This window comes from Schistocerca serialis, chromosome 5, assembly GCF_023864345.2.
Source record: "Schistocerca serialis cubense isolate TAMUIC-IGC-003099 chromosome 5, iqSchSeri2.2, whole genome shotgun sequence".
Classification (NCBI taxonomy): domain Eukaryota; kingdom Metazoa; phylum Arthropoda; class Insecta; order Orthoptera; family Acrididae; genus Schistocerca; species Schistocerca serialis.
In genome coordinates, this window is record NC_064642.1 from 348,795,199 (window position 1) to 348,811,541 (window position 16,343).

Consider the following 16,343-nt stretch of genomic DNA (forward strand, 5'->3'; position numbering starts at 1 on the left):
GTCAATTCGCTGCAGATCCTCCTGCATTTCAGTACAATTTTCCATTGTTACAACCTCTCGATACACCACAGCATCATCCGCAAAAAGCCTCAGTGAACTTCCGATGTCATCCACAAGGTCATTTATGTATATTGTGAATAGCAACGGTCCTATGACACTCCCCTGCGACACACCTGAAATCACTCTTACTTCGGAAGACTTCTCTCCATTGAGAATGACATGCTGCGTCCTGTTATCTAGGAACTCCTCAATCCAATCACACAATTGGTCTGATAGTCCATATGCTCTTACTTTGTTCATTAAACGACTGTGGGGAACTGTATTGAACGCCTTGCGGAAGTCAAGAAACACGGCATCTACCTGTGAACCCGTGTCTATGGCCCTCTGAGTCTCGTGGACGAATAGCGCGAGCTGGGTTTCACATGACCGTCTTTTTCGAAACCCATGCTGATTCCTACAGAGTAGATTTCTTGTCTCCAGAAAAGTCATTATACTCGAACACAATACGTGTTCCAAAATTCTACAAGTGATCGACGTTAGAGATATAGGTCTATAGTTCTGCACATCTGCTCGACGTCCCTTCTTGAAAACGGGGATGACCTGTGCCCTTTTCCAATCCTTTGGAACGCTATGCTTTTCTATCCACATATAACTAATCCTACAAGAATAACAAACTCTTCAAAAAGTCTCATAGATAATATCTTCACAAATATAGATGCCATAGATATAGATGTAATCAATGTTGACCTAGTAATATCTGATCACAATGCACTTATCCTTAAATTTCCCATAGCCCCTGTGACCAAAAATAGTTCATACCAAATGTACAAAAGAACCTTCTCCACAAATAGTTGCAGTCACTTCATAAATACACTGACTAACCAATCATGGGCAGAAGTACTGTTACAAACTAGCACAAACACTGCATATAATGTTTTTTCTTCCCTTTTTATGTTGAATTTTGAAATGTGTTTTCCTAAGAAACGTGTCAAAACAAACACATATGGGCATACACATTTTATTTTTTATTTTTATTTGGTTTATTTGGTATGTATATTCCATAGATCCGTACATGCGAGTGATTCGCCTGGATGTGGAACGTGTCAATACAATTGTACAAATACAATTAATGCTACAGAATAGTAATATAATTCAATGATATAGATATTACAAGCTGTCATTAAACTAGTATAGCAATTCTCAATATAACATTATAACTATAATATTAACACTATAACATTAACATAATATTGTATCATCCATCTAATAACTAAGAGACTAAATACATCTATTATTAATTGAGGGCATTACTTCTGGAAAAGAATTCATCTAACGAGTACAGTGGATGGTCGAGCAGGTATTTTTTTAACATACCTTTGAACAGCGTTTCATTTTCTATTGTACATTTAATATAATTAGGCAATGCATTAAAAGTCTTTATAGCAGCATACTTTACTCCCTTCTGTACAAGTGTTAAATTTTTTAGTTCAACATGTAGATCATCTTTACCTCTAGTATTGTAGTTATGGTATGAACAATTTGTTTCATACTGAGCATAGTCTTTATTAACTATATTCATCAGAGAGTATATGTACTGACATGTTGTGGTCAGAATACCTAACTGTATAAAAAGTTTTCTATATGAGGTTCGTGGAGGAACCCCACACATGATTCTGACTGCTCTCTTCTGAGCAGTTAAGATTTTTTTTGAGGCTGGTGAATTACCCCAGAATATTATTCCGTAACTCATTAATGAGTGAAAGTACCCAAAGTAAGACGATTTTAAAATGTTGATGTCCCCAAAATGAGTAATTATTCTTAGAGCAAAAGTTGCTGATGAAAGCCTTTTTAGAGTAAGGGACACATGCTGTTCCCAGTTGAGCCTACTGTCAATGTGAACCCCCAGGAATTTAGTGGATTGCACCTGTTCTAGTTCCTGGTTGTCATGAGCAATTACTATACTTTCTAGAGTTTTATTTTTTGTGTGGAACTGTATAAAATTAGTTTTTTTAATATTAACTGAAAGAGAATTAATTGAAAACCAAGCTGTAACTTCTCTGAGTATATCATTAACATCAGTCTCCAGATGAGCAGTAGACTGACCATCAACGACAATGCTTGTATCATCAGCAAACATTGTGAATTCACAATTTTTACTAATGGACAGGGGTAAATCATTAACATATATTAAAAACAGCAAGGGTCCAAGGACAGATCCCTGGGGAACTCCATGCTGAATTTTTCCCCATTCAGAATCCACTAGATTAGGAGATCCTTTGTTGCAGCCATGTAGAACCACCTTTTGTTTCCTGTCTTGAAGATATGATTTTAGCCAGTTACCTATAGGTCCTTTGATTCCGTAATGATAGGCCTTCTCCAAGAGTATCTTGTGGTTTACTCAATCAAAGGCCTTGGAAATATCACAGAAGACACCAACTGGTGACTTCTTACTATTAATAGACTCCAAGACATCATTTGTGAATGAATATATGGCACGCTCTGTGGAAACCCCTTTTTGAAAACCAAACTGTCTGTGGTTAATAATATTAAGTTTATCAAGATGTGCCACAATCCTGTTATACACTGCCTTTTCAAGAACCTTTGAAAATGTTGTTAAGAGAGAGACAGGACGATAATTTTTTACATCTGTAGCATCGCCAGACTTGAAAAGAGGTCTCACAATGGCATATTTCATTCTCTCTGGAACAACTCCCTCATAAAGAGACGTGTTGCAAATGTGAGCAAGTACTACACTTACATCATTACTGCAGGCTTTCAACAGTTTATTAGATATGTTATCTATACCTGAAGATCCTTTACTTTTCAATGAGTGAATTATTTTTTTAATTTCATGAACAGTTATGGGTGTTACATTTATATCATTAAAACATTGTGGGAGGTTAAGTTTCAGAATATCTAAAGCTTCTCTTAGGTCACCACTGCAACCTACTTGAGAGGTGACACTTAGAAAGTGGTTGTTAAATGTGTCTGCTATCTGTTTACTATCAGTTATTTCCAAATCGTTAATTTTTAGGACAGCAGATTTTTCATTGTCAGATGGTGCAGTACTTGTTTCCCTCTTTATTACATTCCAAATCGTTCTGATTTTATTGTTTGAACAGTTAATTTCAGATTGCATGCACATACTTTTAGATTTTTTAATGACTTTAGTTATGATTTTGCAGTATGTCCTATAATATTTCATCTGCAGGGGATGCTAACTCCTGGATCACAACAGGTATTAGAAATTCCTCCAGGACCATGAAAATGCTTAACCATAGACTGAAAAGTTGGACTGACCCCAAGTTTAAAGAATATGTAACAAATTACAAAAAAATATATAGAAAAGTAATTACAAAAGCAAAATTACTAAGTAATGATAAATTAATAAGAAAATCAGACAATAAATCAAAAACTATTTAGGAAATTGTGAAAAGGGAAACAGGTAAGGGCCTCAAGGATCAGGAAATAGTACTCAAAAATAGTGAAAATATTGAATTAAAAGATGAAACTCTGGCAAATTACATTAATAATTACTTTTTAAGTGTACCAGTGTCATTAAGTAAAAACTTTACTAAACATGAGAAATTAACAGCCCCAAAAGTAGACAGTAGTATGTTGTTAACTCCCACAAATGATAATGAAATATTAAAGGTGATAAAGAGTCTAAAATCAAAAATGTCTGCAGGTGTGGATGAAGTGCCTGTGTCAATAATAAAAAAAGTTGCCCAACAAATTATAAAGCCCCTGGTACATATTGCCAATTTGTCTTTCAGCGAAGGTGTGTTTCCTGAGAGGTTGAAAATCTGTAAGGTTAGACCTCTGTTTAAAAAAGGAGATCCATACAAGGTAGAAAATTATAGACCAATATCCCTTCTCCAATCATTTTCAAAATTTCTAGAGAAATTAATGAAAACCAGACTCATAAATTACTTAGATGCTCACAAACTTCTAAACTGCAATCAACATGGCTTTCGCTCAGGCCACAGCACAGAATCAGCTATCCATGCCTATACCAAAGAGATTGTCAGGAGTCTCGACACTAAAAAATGTGTAGTGGGAATTAACTTAGATTTATCTAAAGCTTTTGATACAGTAAATCACAAAATTCTGTTAAACAAGATGGAGGCAATAGGTGTAAGGGGAGTTGTGAAGCAGTGGTTTGAATCTTACCTTCAAGATAGAACTCAGGTGGTAGAAATCACCGCAGAGCATAAAAATCAGAAAATCAAATGGGTCTCAGATGCAAAGAAATTGGAAATAGGTGTCCCACAGGGCAGTGTTCTCGGTCCCTTATTATTCTTGCTTTATATAAATGACATAAAAAATCCTAATAATGTTGTTCGCAGATGACACTAGCATAATTATAATTGATGATAAAAAATTATTAACCACCACAACTGATATAGTCCTGAAATATATTCAACGTTGGTTTAATGCTAATGAGTTAACACTTAATCTAAGTAAAACAAATTACATACAGTATGGCAAAGCAACTCAAGATATGGACCTCCAGTTAAAACTAATGGATAAGAAGATAGAGAGTGTACAATCCACAAAGTTTTTGGGCATGCACATTGATCAAAACTTAAGCTGGAAAGACCATCTCAAGTATTTATCCCACAGGCTCAATTCGGCATGTTTTGCATTGAGGATATTATCTAGAGTATGCAGTACAGACTGTACTAGACTAGTGTATTTTGCTTACTTTCAGTCCATAGTGTTCTGGGGTAAAACTAAATCAAGCTTAACAGATATCTTCAAATTTCAGAAAAGAGCTGTACGAATCATAACAAATAACTCTCCAAGAGCTCATTGTAGGCCCCTTTTCAAAGAACTGCAAATACTCACAATACCATCACTGTACATTTTTAAAAGCATTCTGTGTACAAGAGCACATATGAAAAATCTACGTACAAATGAGGACTGCCATAATTATAATACTAGAACTCGTAAGAATTTGTATGTAGAAAGGGTAAGGACAACACAAACCCAAAAGCATGTAAGATATTTTGGAATAAAACTCTACAATGCTCTGCCAGTGTACATGAAGGCAATAATAGATGAAGTAAAATTTAAGACTGAACTTAAAAATTACCTTTTAAGCGAAACTTTCTATGACGTAGATGAGTACTTTGATTGTGTGTAAATTTATTGCCAAAAATTTTAATTTGTATGTCTAAACTTGTACTTTTAAAAAATGCCTTGAAAGCGATATTCTATTATTATGTCTGTAGTACTTGTACTAGTATGATAACTTTGTTGTGACAATTCCTACATCATGTAAATGATATACAGAAAGATAATAAAATGAAATGAAATAATGAAATGAGCAAGCCCCCCAACACAATGTTCTCGATTTCAATGGCTGCTTTACAGCCTATGCCATCTGGATCCTTCTAACCAATACCAGCTTTTCTGAATTATGCGGCTGGGAACTTTCCCTGCAGTGTATCCCACATTCTCGTAATCCTTGTGGCCTCAACCTTCGGTAGCCATTGTCCTTATCTATCTAGCCCGTTCCCTGTCCCCGTTCCAGCGCTACACAGCCCTCTATTCCACCAACACACCCAGTCTTTTACTTCTCTCCTCATCTACTACACCCACCTCTCTCCCCTGCCCTTCATCTAACTACCCGACTGCATCTATCTGGTCTATCTTCTCTCTGCCTTGTCTCTGCATGCTCTCCCTGCAGCACTTTACCATCCTCTACTCTTACCCAACATCCCTCCCCCTCCCCACCCCAGCCTCTTCCTTACCCCTACCCAGTTGCCTCTCCCGCCATGTGTTGCTGTTTGTAGTCTTCAGTTGCCAGAGATAGTGGTCATGTGTATGTGAGTTGCATTTGCGTGGATTTGTGTGCACCTGTTGTCTTCTTTTGACAAAGGCCTTGTTGGCCGAAAGCTTATTTTGTGACAGCCTTTTACTTGTACTTATCTGCGACTCAGCATCTCTGCTATATGGTGAGTAGCAACTATCTTTTGATAATACTGTTACATTCCATCCTGGGTTTCCCATTGTATTAAAAAGAAGGAAAAGTCATCGTATTGAAAGTGTGGAGGATGTCTGTTCTTAACTCATAGCACTCAGGTCCTTTTTTCTTCTTTGGATAAGTATGTACAATTAATATGCACTTATGAAGCAAGGTGTAATAAATATCACTAATAAAAATAAACTAATCATTAATTAAAATGAAATAGCAGCACTAAAATTCCACAATGTAAGAAATAGGGACTAACTGTGTACAAACACACTGTGGAATAACAAAACCACTTGTTCAGTAGATCACACGAACTTTAAAGGAATCTGGCTTTAGGATAATCTTGGATAGGATATGCACATTGAAAATGTCTCAAACTAGTTAAGTGTAACATTTTACCTAAAGAGAGTGTTCGAAAATTGATGTCACAGAAAATACCTAGAACAAATATTTTGCTTTATTTTCATTCTCTATTAAAATATGGTGTTAATTTTAGAGCAAGACAGCATGCAGTGTAAAGCATTTTCAGACGTGAGAAAGTGAAATCAGTGAACACTATATAAAGTTTTTAAATCATACTGAAGGCATATTTAACTTCCCACTGCTTCTACATCATAGAGAAATTCCTTATGAAGTAATCCATGTAGATATCTATGGACTCTATAAATTTCCTAATTTTTGTTGTAACCTTCAGAATTTTCCAGGTGCCAATTTTGTAATGACAATAAATTTAAGAGAGGCACTAAATAAATTTAATTTTATTGATATAAAAGCTGCTACTCCCTTCTGGAGATTATGTGCATATAAATAACTTAGAGAAAATAATCCAACATTATGTACTGAAATTGTAAACTGTTGTTTTTATGCAATTGCAAAATACTGTATGTACCCATACTATCATAAAAAAGTGTGTCCCTCTTATCACTTCACAACTGACTTGTTCCATAGCTGATCATACTGTGTACATGAAATGATGAAAGAGGATCAAGAAAATACGAAACAAAGCTGACGGCTGGTGACTTTTCCATTTGAAACATATCCTTCATAATCAAAGATAACATTAATAGCTCAGGTATCCAGAGGGTGTTTAATAAGGATGTCAGCTTTGACATTACACTTAGCATGATATGTAGAAGTAAAAATTCTGTAAAATGATGGAGTAGAATACACATATATAATGATTATGACAATTTCTTGGACTATGTAATACATGTCAGTAGGTGATTATGGGAAACAGGTGGTTCAATTTTGTTTAACCATGTGCTCTCTGTTGGATAGCATGATGTTATTTGTATTGAAAACTTTCTCAACTATTTATACTGGAGAATTAATTCTTGCATTCACAGCATGTTTTGCAGGTTTGTAATTACGAACATGAGAAATAGTGATTACAGCTAAGAAGTGGTAAAGAGAAAGAGAGATGAAAGTAAATTGTGTGAGCTATCTAACAAGTTACTTTAAGCCCCATGTTGTCCATAACAGTCTCCATTAGGCAATCTTGTCACAAATAAAATAATTTTGCAGGAAATACCTGGGGAACCTATGAGTGATAGAGAATGCAAAGCAATTTTCCAGTTATGAGGTGGATTGAAGGAGAGAACAAGTCAACAGATATGGTTTACAAGCAGTCTAAAGAAGTTTTTAGGTATGTCTTATAAACTGTTAATGCCAAAGTAAATGATTACATAGAGAGAGAGATGAAAACAGTATGTGGACAGAATGTGAGGTGAAAAACTACCGAAACAAATGGTTAATAAGAATCCTAAAGGACAAAGACACTTAGGTATACCAAGAAAATAAAGGTAATAAACTTTGTAAGACTGGTACATGCAGATGTTTAATCCCTGTTACATTACACTATGATATATTATGAATGAAAATAAAAGTCGTGCTTTGCAGATAGGATTAGACTGGTAAGGTTGCAGATGGGTGGATGTGTCTATTCCAAGATTATGACTGCTTATGAACTTAATCATTTTCATTGATTCTGAACTGTTGCAATGAAAAGTGAGGTTTATAAGATCATTGGCCAAGAGTGTCAGTCCTGCTACACTGGACAGGCTGGAAGTACTAGGCTCAGAGAACACCATTGAAAATGGAGAGAAAAGAAGTCAGATTTGTCTTTCGTTGAACATAACTTAAACAAAAATTATGAATAATAATCGATGTAGGCATCCTACATTTAGAGGGAAAAGGTGCAAAGCTCACTCAGTTAAAAATTAAGAAACAGATTTGTGTATCCCCACATTTACCATTGTGTGAGCACACTCAGATCAATTATTAACCTCCATCAGACAATGTTACAACCTCAACTTAGGCGAAAAACCTTGGTGCCTTAATTCATAAACAGATAATGACACAAATTCCTATTCCTGTGCATGAAGTTCTACTCCAATGTATGTTTATTCATAGTTATTGAATACGCTGTCCTAATGAATTTTGAAAAATACCCATGTAACTGTGTCAAAAAATGTTATCATGCACTGAGAAATCCTTACAATTAAGTAGTGAGAAAAAGCTTGAAATAATACAGTTTAATGTGAGATGCACAGCAGAATTATTCATGTGGTGAGATGTGAAAGTGTTAAAGAAAATGTATCTCACACAATAACTGTAGGAAGGCAAGACAAACAAGGCAACATAAATCATATTATGAGCCACACTGAACTGCACTGAAAATTCATTCATCAATATAAGTTTGAGAGAATTTATTATTGCAGGAGCAGTTAATGTTCATTCAAGGGTTACAAGAGAAGGACAGTAGTACATCAAATGTGATACTGTGAGGAAGATAAGACATAATAAGAAAAAATGAAGTTTAGTAAATGCAAAAGGCATAATCAATGTACAATGAAATAAGAGAGGTAAGAAAAATGTTGAATGCTAATGTTCAAATGCCAGGAATTAGTTTACAGAGTAATGGAGCATAGCTAAATATACTGATGAACATAGCTATATATACTGATGAGCAAAGAGTGTGAGATCTTATCTCAGTATATGTAGAATGCCAATTTTACTAAGACATCTCCAGATAAGAGGTCATCTCAGATCAAACAGAGGCAGACTGCTGCATCTAACAATGAAATACAATACCTACAGGTAAGGAGCAAAATGCGTCTCTGCACTATGACTACCTTTTTTTTTTATATATATATAAAGAAAAAAGACAAAGGTCAATGTAATACGCTATATGATTGAAATTAGAGCATCATACATACTTCACAAATCATTTCTGTCATGTATTAATCAATTAATGATGGTTAACAGAATTTGGAAATGTCCCCATATTTCTTGTTACAAACACAAACATTTAAAGACTTTCACCTTCATACAGGTTTACAGCTTCAGATGAAGCCATTGGCTCAAAGTCCACAACAGAATACCTCAGCCCAGCTTCTACATTGTTATTGTTTAGGAAGTTAGATGATTGTATTGGATATCCTAAAATGTCCCTTCATTGTGGTCACAAAAAGAACAAAACGTTCTGCTTGACAACTCCCCCCCCCCCTCCCCCCACTGCATATCAAAGGCACAACTCTGACTTAGGTTGGATTTTGAGAGATGTTTTCTGCTACAAAATGTCCATTACTGATTCTTGTAATAAAAACTACATGTGTAAAACTATATCATAATACACTGTGGCGATGCACTACTATGTGTTTGTGCTCACCACTCTCCTGCTCTAGCAGACAATCTTGCACTCTAACAGATTATGTGTTGCCCGAAAAACCGCACTGTGAATTGTATGCATCTGAGGACAAGAATTTTCTCTATCATGTGCCACTTTGACACTCTGAATGTGGTTTTTCCATAAGGCATGCTACAGGAAATATCCCCAACTCTCAGCTCTTCCCAAGTCAATGCGGAGCTGTCCACATGACAAGTGCAGTGATTCATGTTCCTTTGGTGTTAAGTTTATGTTCATGTTATTTCATTATCAGAACTTGATGCCTTGATGCAGTGCTCCCAGATAGGAGCATGACCCTTGAAGACATCAATGATGAGTTGGTTGTGTGTGTCTGTGAAACTAGCAGCACTGCAGGCTCCTGTGATGCCTGTGGAGAACTAGAAGGTGAGATTGGTGCCATACTCCATGGCAACATTATTTAGCACCTGCCTCACAGACATGCATCCTGAGTGTGTAGTATCCCCATCCCAGAGCTTGTTAAATTATAGCAAGTGCGGCAAGATCCACCTCTTTTTGTGGCTGCTAGAGACTGAAATCCCCAACTGTGTTAGATTAGCTTCGTTTATGGTACCTCAAGTTCATTTATTTGTATTTTTTATTTGCTTTTGTCACTATGTTAGATTAGCTTCATTTCTGGCACCTCAAGTTGGTTAATTTGTATTTTGCTTTGATCACCATTTTAGATTAGATACACTCAGAGTACCCACAAATTCAGTTTTTTAATTTAAATATTTCCTTGATCACTGTGTTTGATTGGCCCCTTTTTCCTATATGTTAAACACATTAACGATGTTCCTAATGTTGTCTTAAAATACTGCATAAACTGATATGCCTCCTGGTGCAACCCGATCTGACTGCCCATCTCATGAATGCTACTGATTCCAGCCAGTCTGCCCTAGGTTTCATCCTTTGACAACAACCATCTGCCAGGTTCCTGGCAGTTGCTGGTATTCTTTTCCATGAAGCTCTCTGGGCCACAGCGGAGCTAGGCAGTGTAATCTTTAAGCTTCTTGTTGTCTATGAAGTGGCCAACTACTTCCACCCCTCGGTGGAAGGACACCCCTTCATGATCTGGACTGACCACCATCCACTTATGATAGGGTATTGTCAAAAGGAAGGCACTTAGAATTCTCCTAGGTAAATCTTTCATCAGGAGTAAATAGGTCAGTTCACAACCAACATATGGCACATGGCAGGCATCGATAATATCGTCACCAACTGCCTCAGCTGCTCCTGTGCTCTCACTGCCACCAAGGCAGCTATACCTGAGCTGCTAAGACTGAGGAGAGACCAAACGCTGGCCTCAACCTCCAACGGCACACAGTTCCTCGTACGAACGCACATGTTAGGTGGCAACTTCTGCATGACTTCCGGCCACACAGCCAACTTCACAGAGCATATCTGCATATCTGCACCTGCAGCCCCCCCTCCCCCCTCCGCCCCCAAGACTTCCGCAAGGTGGCATTTCAACACCTCCGTGACCTGTCACATCCTGGCACCTGTGCATCTGCGGCCCTCTTGTGGGAGCATTTCATCTGGCCCAACATTCAATGGGACTACAATGATTGGGATCACACCTGCCTCTCATGCTAGCATTTATCCCAGTGGACCATTGTCATTCCCATGTCCGTAACTGACATTGTAGCCCCCCTTACATTGCCAAACAACCACCAGTACATCCTCACCATTATCAAGAGGTACAATCTGTGGCCATAAGCCATGTTACTGCCTGACATCATGGTGGATACAGTGGCAAAAGCTATTGTGGACAATTGGGTCTTGTATTTTGGATACCCCAGACACATGATGATGGACCATGGATGACAATTCACATCTTGCCTGTTTAAACAAAACCTGTTGTATGCTCATCCATTTTATTACTAGTTACCATCCTGTGACTAATGGTGTGGTGGAGAGATTCTGCATGATCCTAAAAGCCATCCTTGCATGCAAACCATAACTTGGTCTGCCACCGTGCCTCTAGTTCTCCTAGCATTGTGGATGGCCCATAAAACTAACTTGCATGTGTCCACAGTGTAAGTCATCTATGGGCAGCTGCTCACTGTCCCAGGCAACTTCATCAGGGTGCAGCCCCTGCTGGCCACCACCTGCAACCCAGCCTACGTATAGTAACTACATGACACACATATGCCTGGTGCCCCAACAATGCCTTGGTGAGCACAAATCCTTTGTGCATCAGTACCTCTGCATCTGCATGCATGTCGTGCCCTGAATGGACACCAGCCAGTCACTGCTCTGCCAACAGTACTCAGGCGTGCCCCTTGTGCAGGGAGAAGACCTTTTACATACATCTATGTCATGCTGCCACCACAGTATCCATTGACTGATTGAAGAGGGAATACACACTCAACCTCCAGCCCTTCCGCACCATCTGTCATTGAAATTGAGGTGATGGACTCTGCCACCTTGGTGGGCAATATTTGGGAACTGAGAGTGGAGGCCACCCTGCTATCACACCACACCCAGCAGAGCTGCCCCTGAAACCTGCCACCTCACTCCTGCTGTTGGTCCTGTCCTCTGGTGCCTTGTCTGAGTGAAGAGGCACCAACACCACATCAGGCACCTGTCACCAGCCCCATGATGTCATCACACACCTTCACCACAAAGTGTGACCCAGTCTACTAGCAAAAGGTGGTAGCAGTGGGTGTGTACAGTGTCGGTACAGGACAGCGTGTATTATGCTACCCATGCAGGATGCACTGTGCACCTCCTGCAATGTGCGACTTGCCTGAGCACGAGCTGCTTCCCATACACTCCAGCAGGCCCCACCCCCACACTGCAGCATACCCAACTATGCCCCCCTCCCATGTGCATCACTGCCCCCCATCCCGTTTTAACATGTGGTTGGATGTTACCACCATGCTGAGCTCGGGATGTGATGTCACAGAGGCAGCCATGTATCACGCAGTGCCTCCACCATCGTCAGTGGCACTTACTCCACTGACACCATGCTTCCACAAGTGGCAGTTGGGTAATCGATATTGGGAGTGGTCACTGCATTCTGCAACCTGCTTTCTTCTTCTTGAAGAGGGGAGGGGGGCAGGGGCGGGGGGAGTATTGTGCGGTGATGCACTACTACTTTTTTTGTGCCCACCACCTGTCTGCTCGAGTGATGATCTTGCACTGTAGCAAATGGCTCATCACTCAGCAAAAAGTTCATCACTAACTGAATGTATCCAAGAACAAGAGTTTTCTCTGCTACACACCTTTTTGCCGCAGCACTTGGAGTTTTTTCCTAAAACATGCTACAGGAAGCCACCCCAACACCTGGACTTCTCCTGCTGATGCCAAGCTGTGCACATGAGAAAAGCAACAATTTAATGTTCTTTTGGTGTTAAGTTTGTGTTTAAGTTATTTAATTATCAGAACATACTAGATTGCTGCAGAGCACTCAGATAGTTGCATGACCCATGAAGACATAAATGGTGAGTCAGTTTTGTGTGTCTGTAAAATGAACAGTGTTGCAGGCTCCCATGATGCTATGGAAAATTAGAAGGCAAGGTTGATTCCATACTTCATGACAGCATTATTCACCACCTGCCTTGTGATCCCATGCCCTTAGCATAGAGTATAAACTTTATCAGTCAATTAACCCTTGAGTGAGCATGCCTATGTATAATGTGCACCATTTACAGATAACATTGTCTTATACTATTCCATTGTTTTGCAATTGTGAGATTGCTTCAGTTAACAGTGATACGTCGTGTTATCATACATCTAAGTGTGCAGCAGTAATACAAAATAAATTGGGAGCTAGTTGACAAAATTCATATGATCTGTGCAGGAAAATAAACCAGATTCTGAGCTAGCAGCAGTCCCAAAATGAGGCCGTAATCTACAAGATAATTGGCAATCAAATAAGCAGTTGGTAGTGATCTGATGCAGCTGCACTGTTTAATGCTTTGAGTGCATCATTATTGTGGTTTAATACTTGTGTGGAGCAAAAGTGATATAATGACATTTTATTTTTTACTGTCTAATTAAACAGTGATTTAGCTCATTTAATGTAAGTTTATTTTATCATTTCTGAATTAAACTGAGATTAAACTGTGATTTTCATCATAAATGTTTCCCTGGTAAAAGAAAGACAGCTGTTCTTTACAAGTGTACAAAGTATGTTGTGTGTGCATTTGCATTATGAGAAACAGCGTGCCTGTTTGAGGTTTAAATTGTAGGGAGTGTGGCAAGATCCAACATTTGTTTGTGAACTATACATAAACTAATGCAGTGTTATGCATGCAGCTGTTAGAGACTGAAATCCCCAACTATGTTAGACCAGCTTCGACCACCGTACCTCAAGTTCTTTTATCTCTATTTTGTATTTGCTTTAGTCACTGTGTTAGTTTAGTTTCACTTATGGTACCTCATCTTTGTTTATTTGTATATTGTATTTTGCTTTGATCACTGTATTAGATTAGCTTCACCCATGGTACCTCAAGTTTGTTTATTTGTATTGTGCTTGGATCACTCTGTTAGGTTAGATGCACTCACGGTACTTCCAAGTTCATTTATTTCTATTTGCATATTTCCTTGGTCATTGTGTTAGATCAGCCCCATTTATGATACCTAAAGAACATTAATGATGTTCCTCTTGTTGTCTTTAAAGATGTGTAAACTGATTACACTACATACAGTCAGTAGGCATGCCTCGTGTGTATTCATAATGCGTTCATGGGTGTTGGGATTACTGGGCCAACACAACTAAGAGTTTTTGTTCAGAGACATTTTCATGGCAACTTACCTTTGTAAATGTGTTCTGCTATTATTGTGTTCTGCAATTAATTGTGCCTGTTAATGTTCCAATAAAGGAACTGTTTTGTATTTAGACATCTTTTTGTTATGTGTCTCTCATGCTTTACCCATCTGTTTTACCCTCCACACTTAGCAAATCCATAGTATCCACCTGTTTTGTGTTCAGTGCGCAACACAACTACCACAGTTCCTTTTTTCTCCTCTAGTTAATGTTACAAATGACACTCTGCCACCCATTTCACCAATGACCAAAGATTTACCTTTCTAAAGTGAAAATGTTTGTACCCAGCATACCTAAATGCTGTATGCAAATGATTCAGGATAGCATGATAGAACTCAGTACTAAAATGAACGTGATGAAATGTATAGTATTCTCAACTTTACTTGTGTTTCAGGTGAAAGGTGACATAGACCAAATGAGATACGATCAGGTGGAAACATTAAAAGTAGCACAGTGGTCTCTGCAACAGATAAGATCTATCACTGAAGAAATGACTAAGTTTTCTGAATTAGGTAATAGTAAACCTCATCCATCTAGATTACCATATCAGTGAATAGAACATTTACATCAGAATTTTTCTTATTGGAAGAATTTATCAATGAAACATGAACACTGACATGTAGAAATAGTTTATGTGAATAGTCAAAAAAAGAGATTATAATGACTGCAGGTGTAAAAGATTATCTTGGCCAAACATATTGTTAGTGTATAGCATTGTTGTATTTCATTGCTATGCTACACATTTCTCATTGTATTTCTGAGATATACTGAAGTTCTAGAGTCCATCCACAGCACACTAGTGTAACAGGGGACACAAAGTAAGCTAAGTTGCAAAATCCATGCAATCGATATGTTTATTTACATATACTTTATGTATCTAAGCTGACTCCCAGTATTTCCTTTGTTTTCAAGCAAAATGATGTTTCACATAAATATGTTTCAAAAATTTAGGTACAAAAACTTGATGTTGAATTTATACATGTTTTCTGTATTGATTTCATCAAAACTTATGTGGTTATCATGGTATATTGTGTAGTACTAAATTGTTAATTGTAAATGTAAGCTGTGCTTATAGGGAATGTTATATTTTGTTGTGGTCTTCAGTCCAGAGACTGGTTTGATGCAGCCCTCCACGCTCCTCTATCTTGTGCAGCTCGATATAACTTGCATCATTTAACTTCCCCCCCCCCCCCCCTCTTTCTACCTTTCAGCCCAAGGTGTTACAGGAGTTTTATGACATTATCATTCCAAGCAGAATTTAAACAAAAGTGCCTGTCTCTATAAGGTCACTTCTTCATCTAATCTCTACATCTACATCTACAACTACATCTACATCTACATCTACATCTACATCCATACTCCACAAGCCACCTGATGGTGTGTGGCGGAGGGTACTTTGAGTACCTCTATCGGTTCTCCCTTCTATTCCAGTCTCGTATTGTTCATGGGAAGAAAGATTGTCAGTATGCCTCTGTGTGGGCTCTAATCTCTCTGATTTTATCCTCATAGTCTCTTTGCGAGATATACGTAGGAGGGAGCAATATATTGCTTGACTCCTTGGTGAAGGTATGTTCTCAAAACTTCAACAAAAGCCCATACCGAGCTACTGAGTGTCTCTCCTGCAGAGTCTTCCACTGGAGTTTATCTATCATCTCCGTAACGCTTTTGCGATTACTAAATGATCCTGTAATGAAGCGCGCTGCTCTCTGTTGGATCTTCTCTCTCTCTTCTATCAACCCTATCTGGTACAGACCCTGCACTGGTAAGCAATATTCAAGCAGTGGGCAAACAAGTGTGCTGTAACCTACTTCCTTTGTTTTCAGATTGCATTTCCTTAGGATTCTTCCAATGAATCTCAGTCTGGCATCTGTTTTACCGATGATCAACATTATATGATCATT

General features: G+C 38.2%; 1 protein-coding gene across 2 annotated transcripts in view; it reads left to right on the forward strand.

The window, feature by feature from the left end:
* Positions 1 to 16,343, forward strand: part of LOC126481132 (laminin subunit gamma-1-like) — a 338,089-nt gene that overhangs the window by 313,678 nt on the left and 8,068 nt on the right. Inside the window, exons 21-22 of one of the 2 annotated variants that reach the window (XR_007587516.1) lie at positions 7,505 to 7,625; positions 14,837 to 14,954. Coding sequence is in view for 1 of the 2 variants with exons in the window: in XM_050104679.1 (XP_049960636.1) it covers positions 14,837 to 14,954 (118 nt within the window). In the remaining variant the exon portion in view is untranslated. Of the gene's footprint in view, positions 1 to 7,504; positions 7,626 to 14,836; positions 14,955 to 16,343 lie in introns of those variants that run through there. The other variant, XM_050104679.1, reaches the window with a different exon arrangement.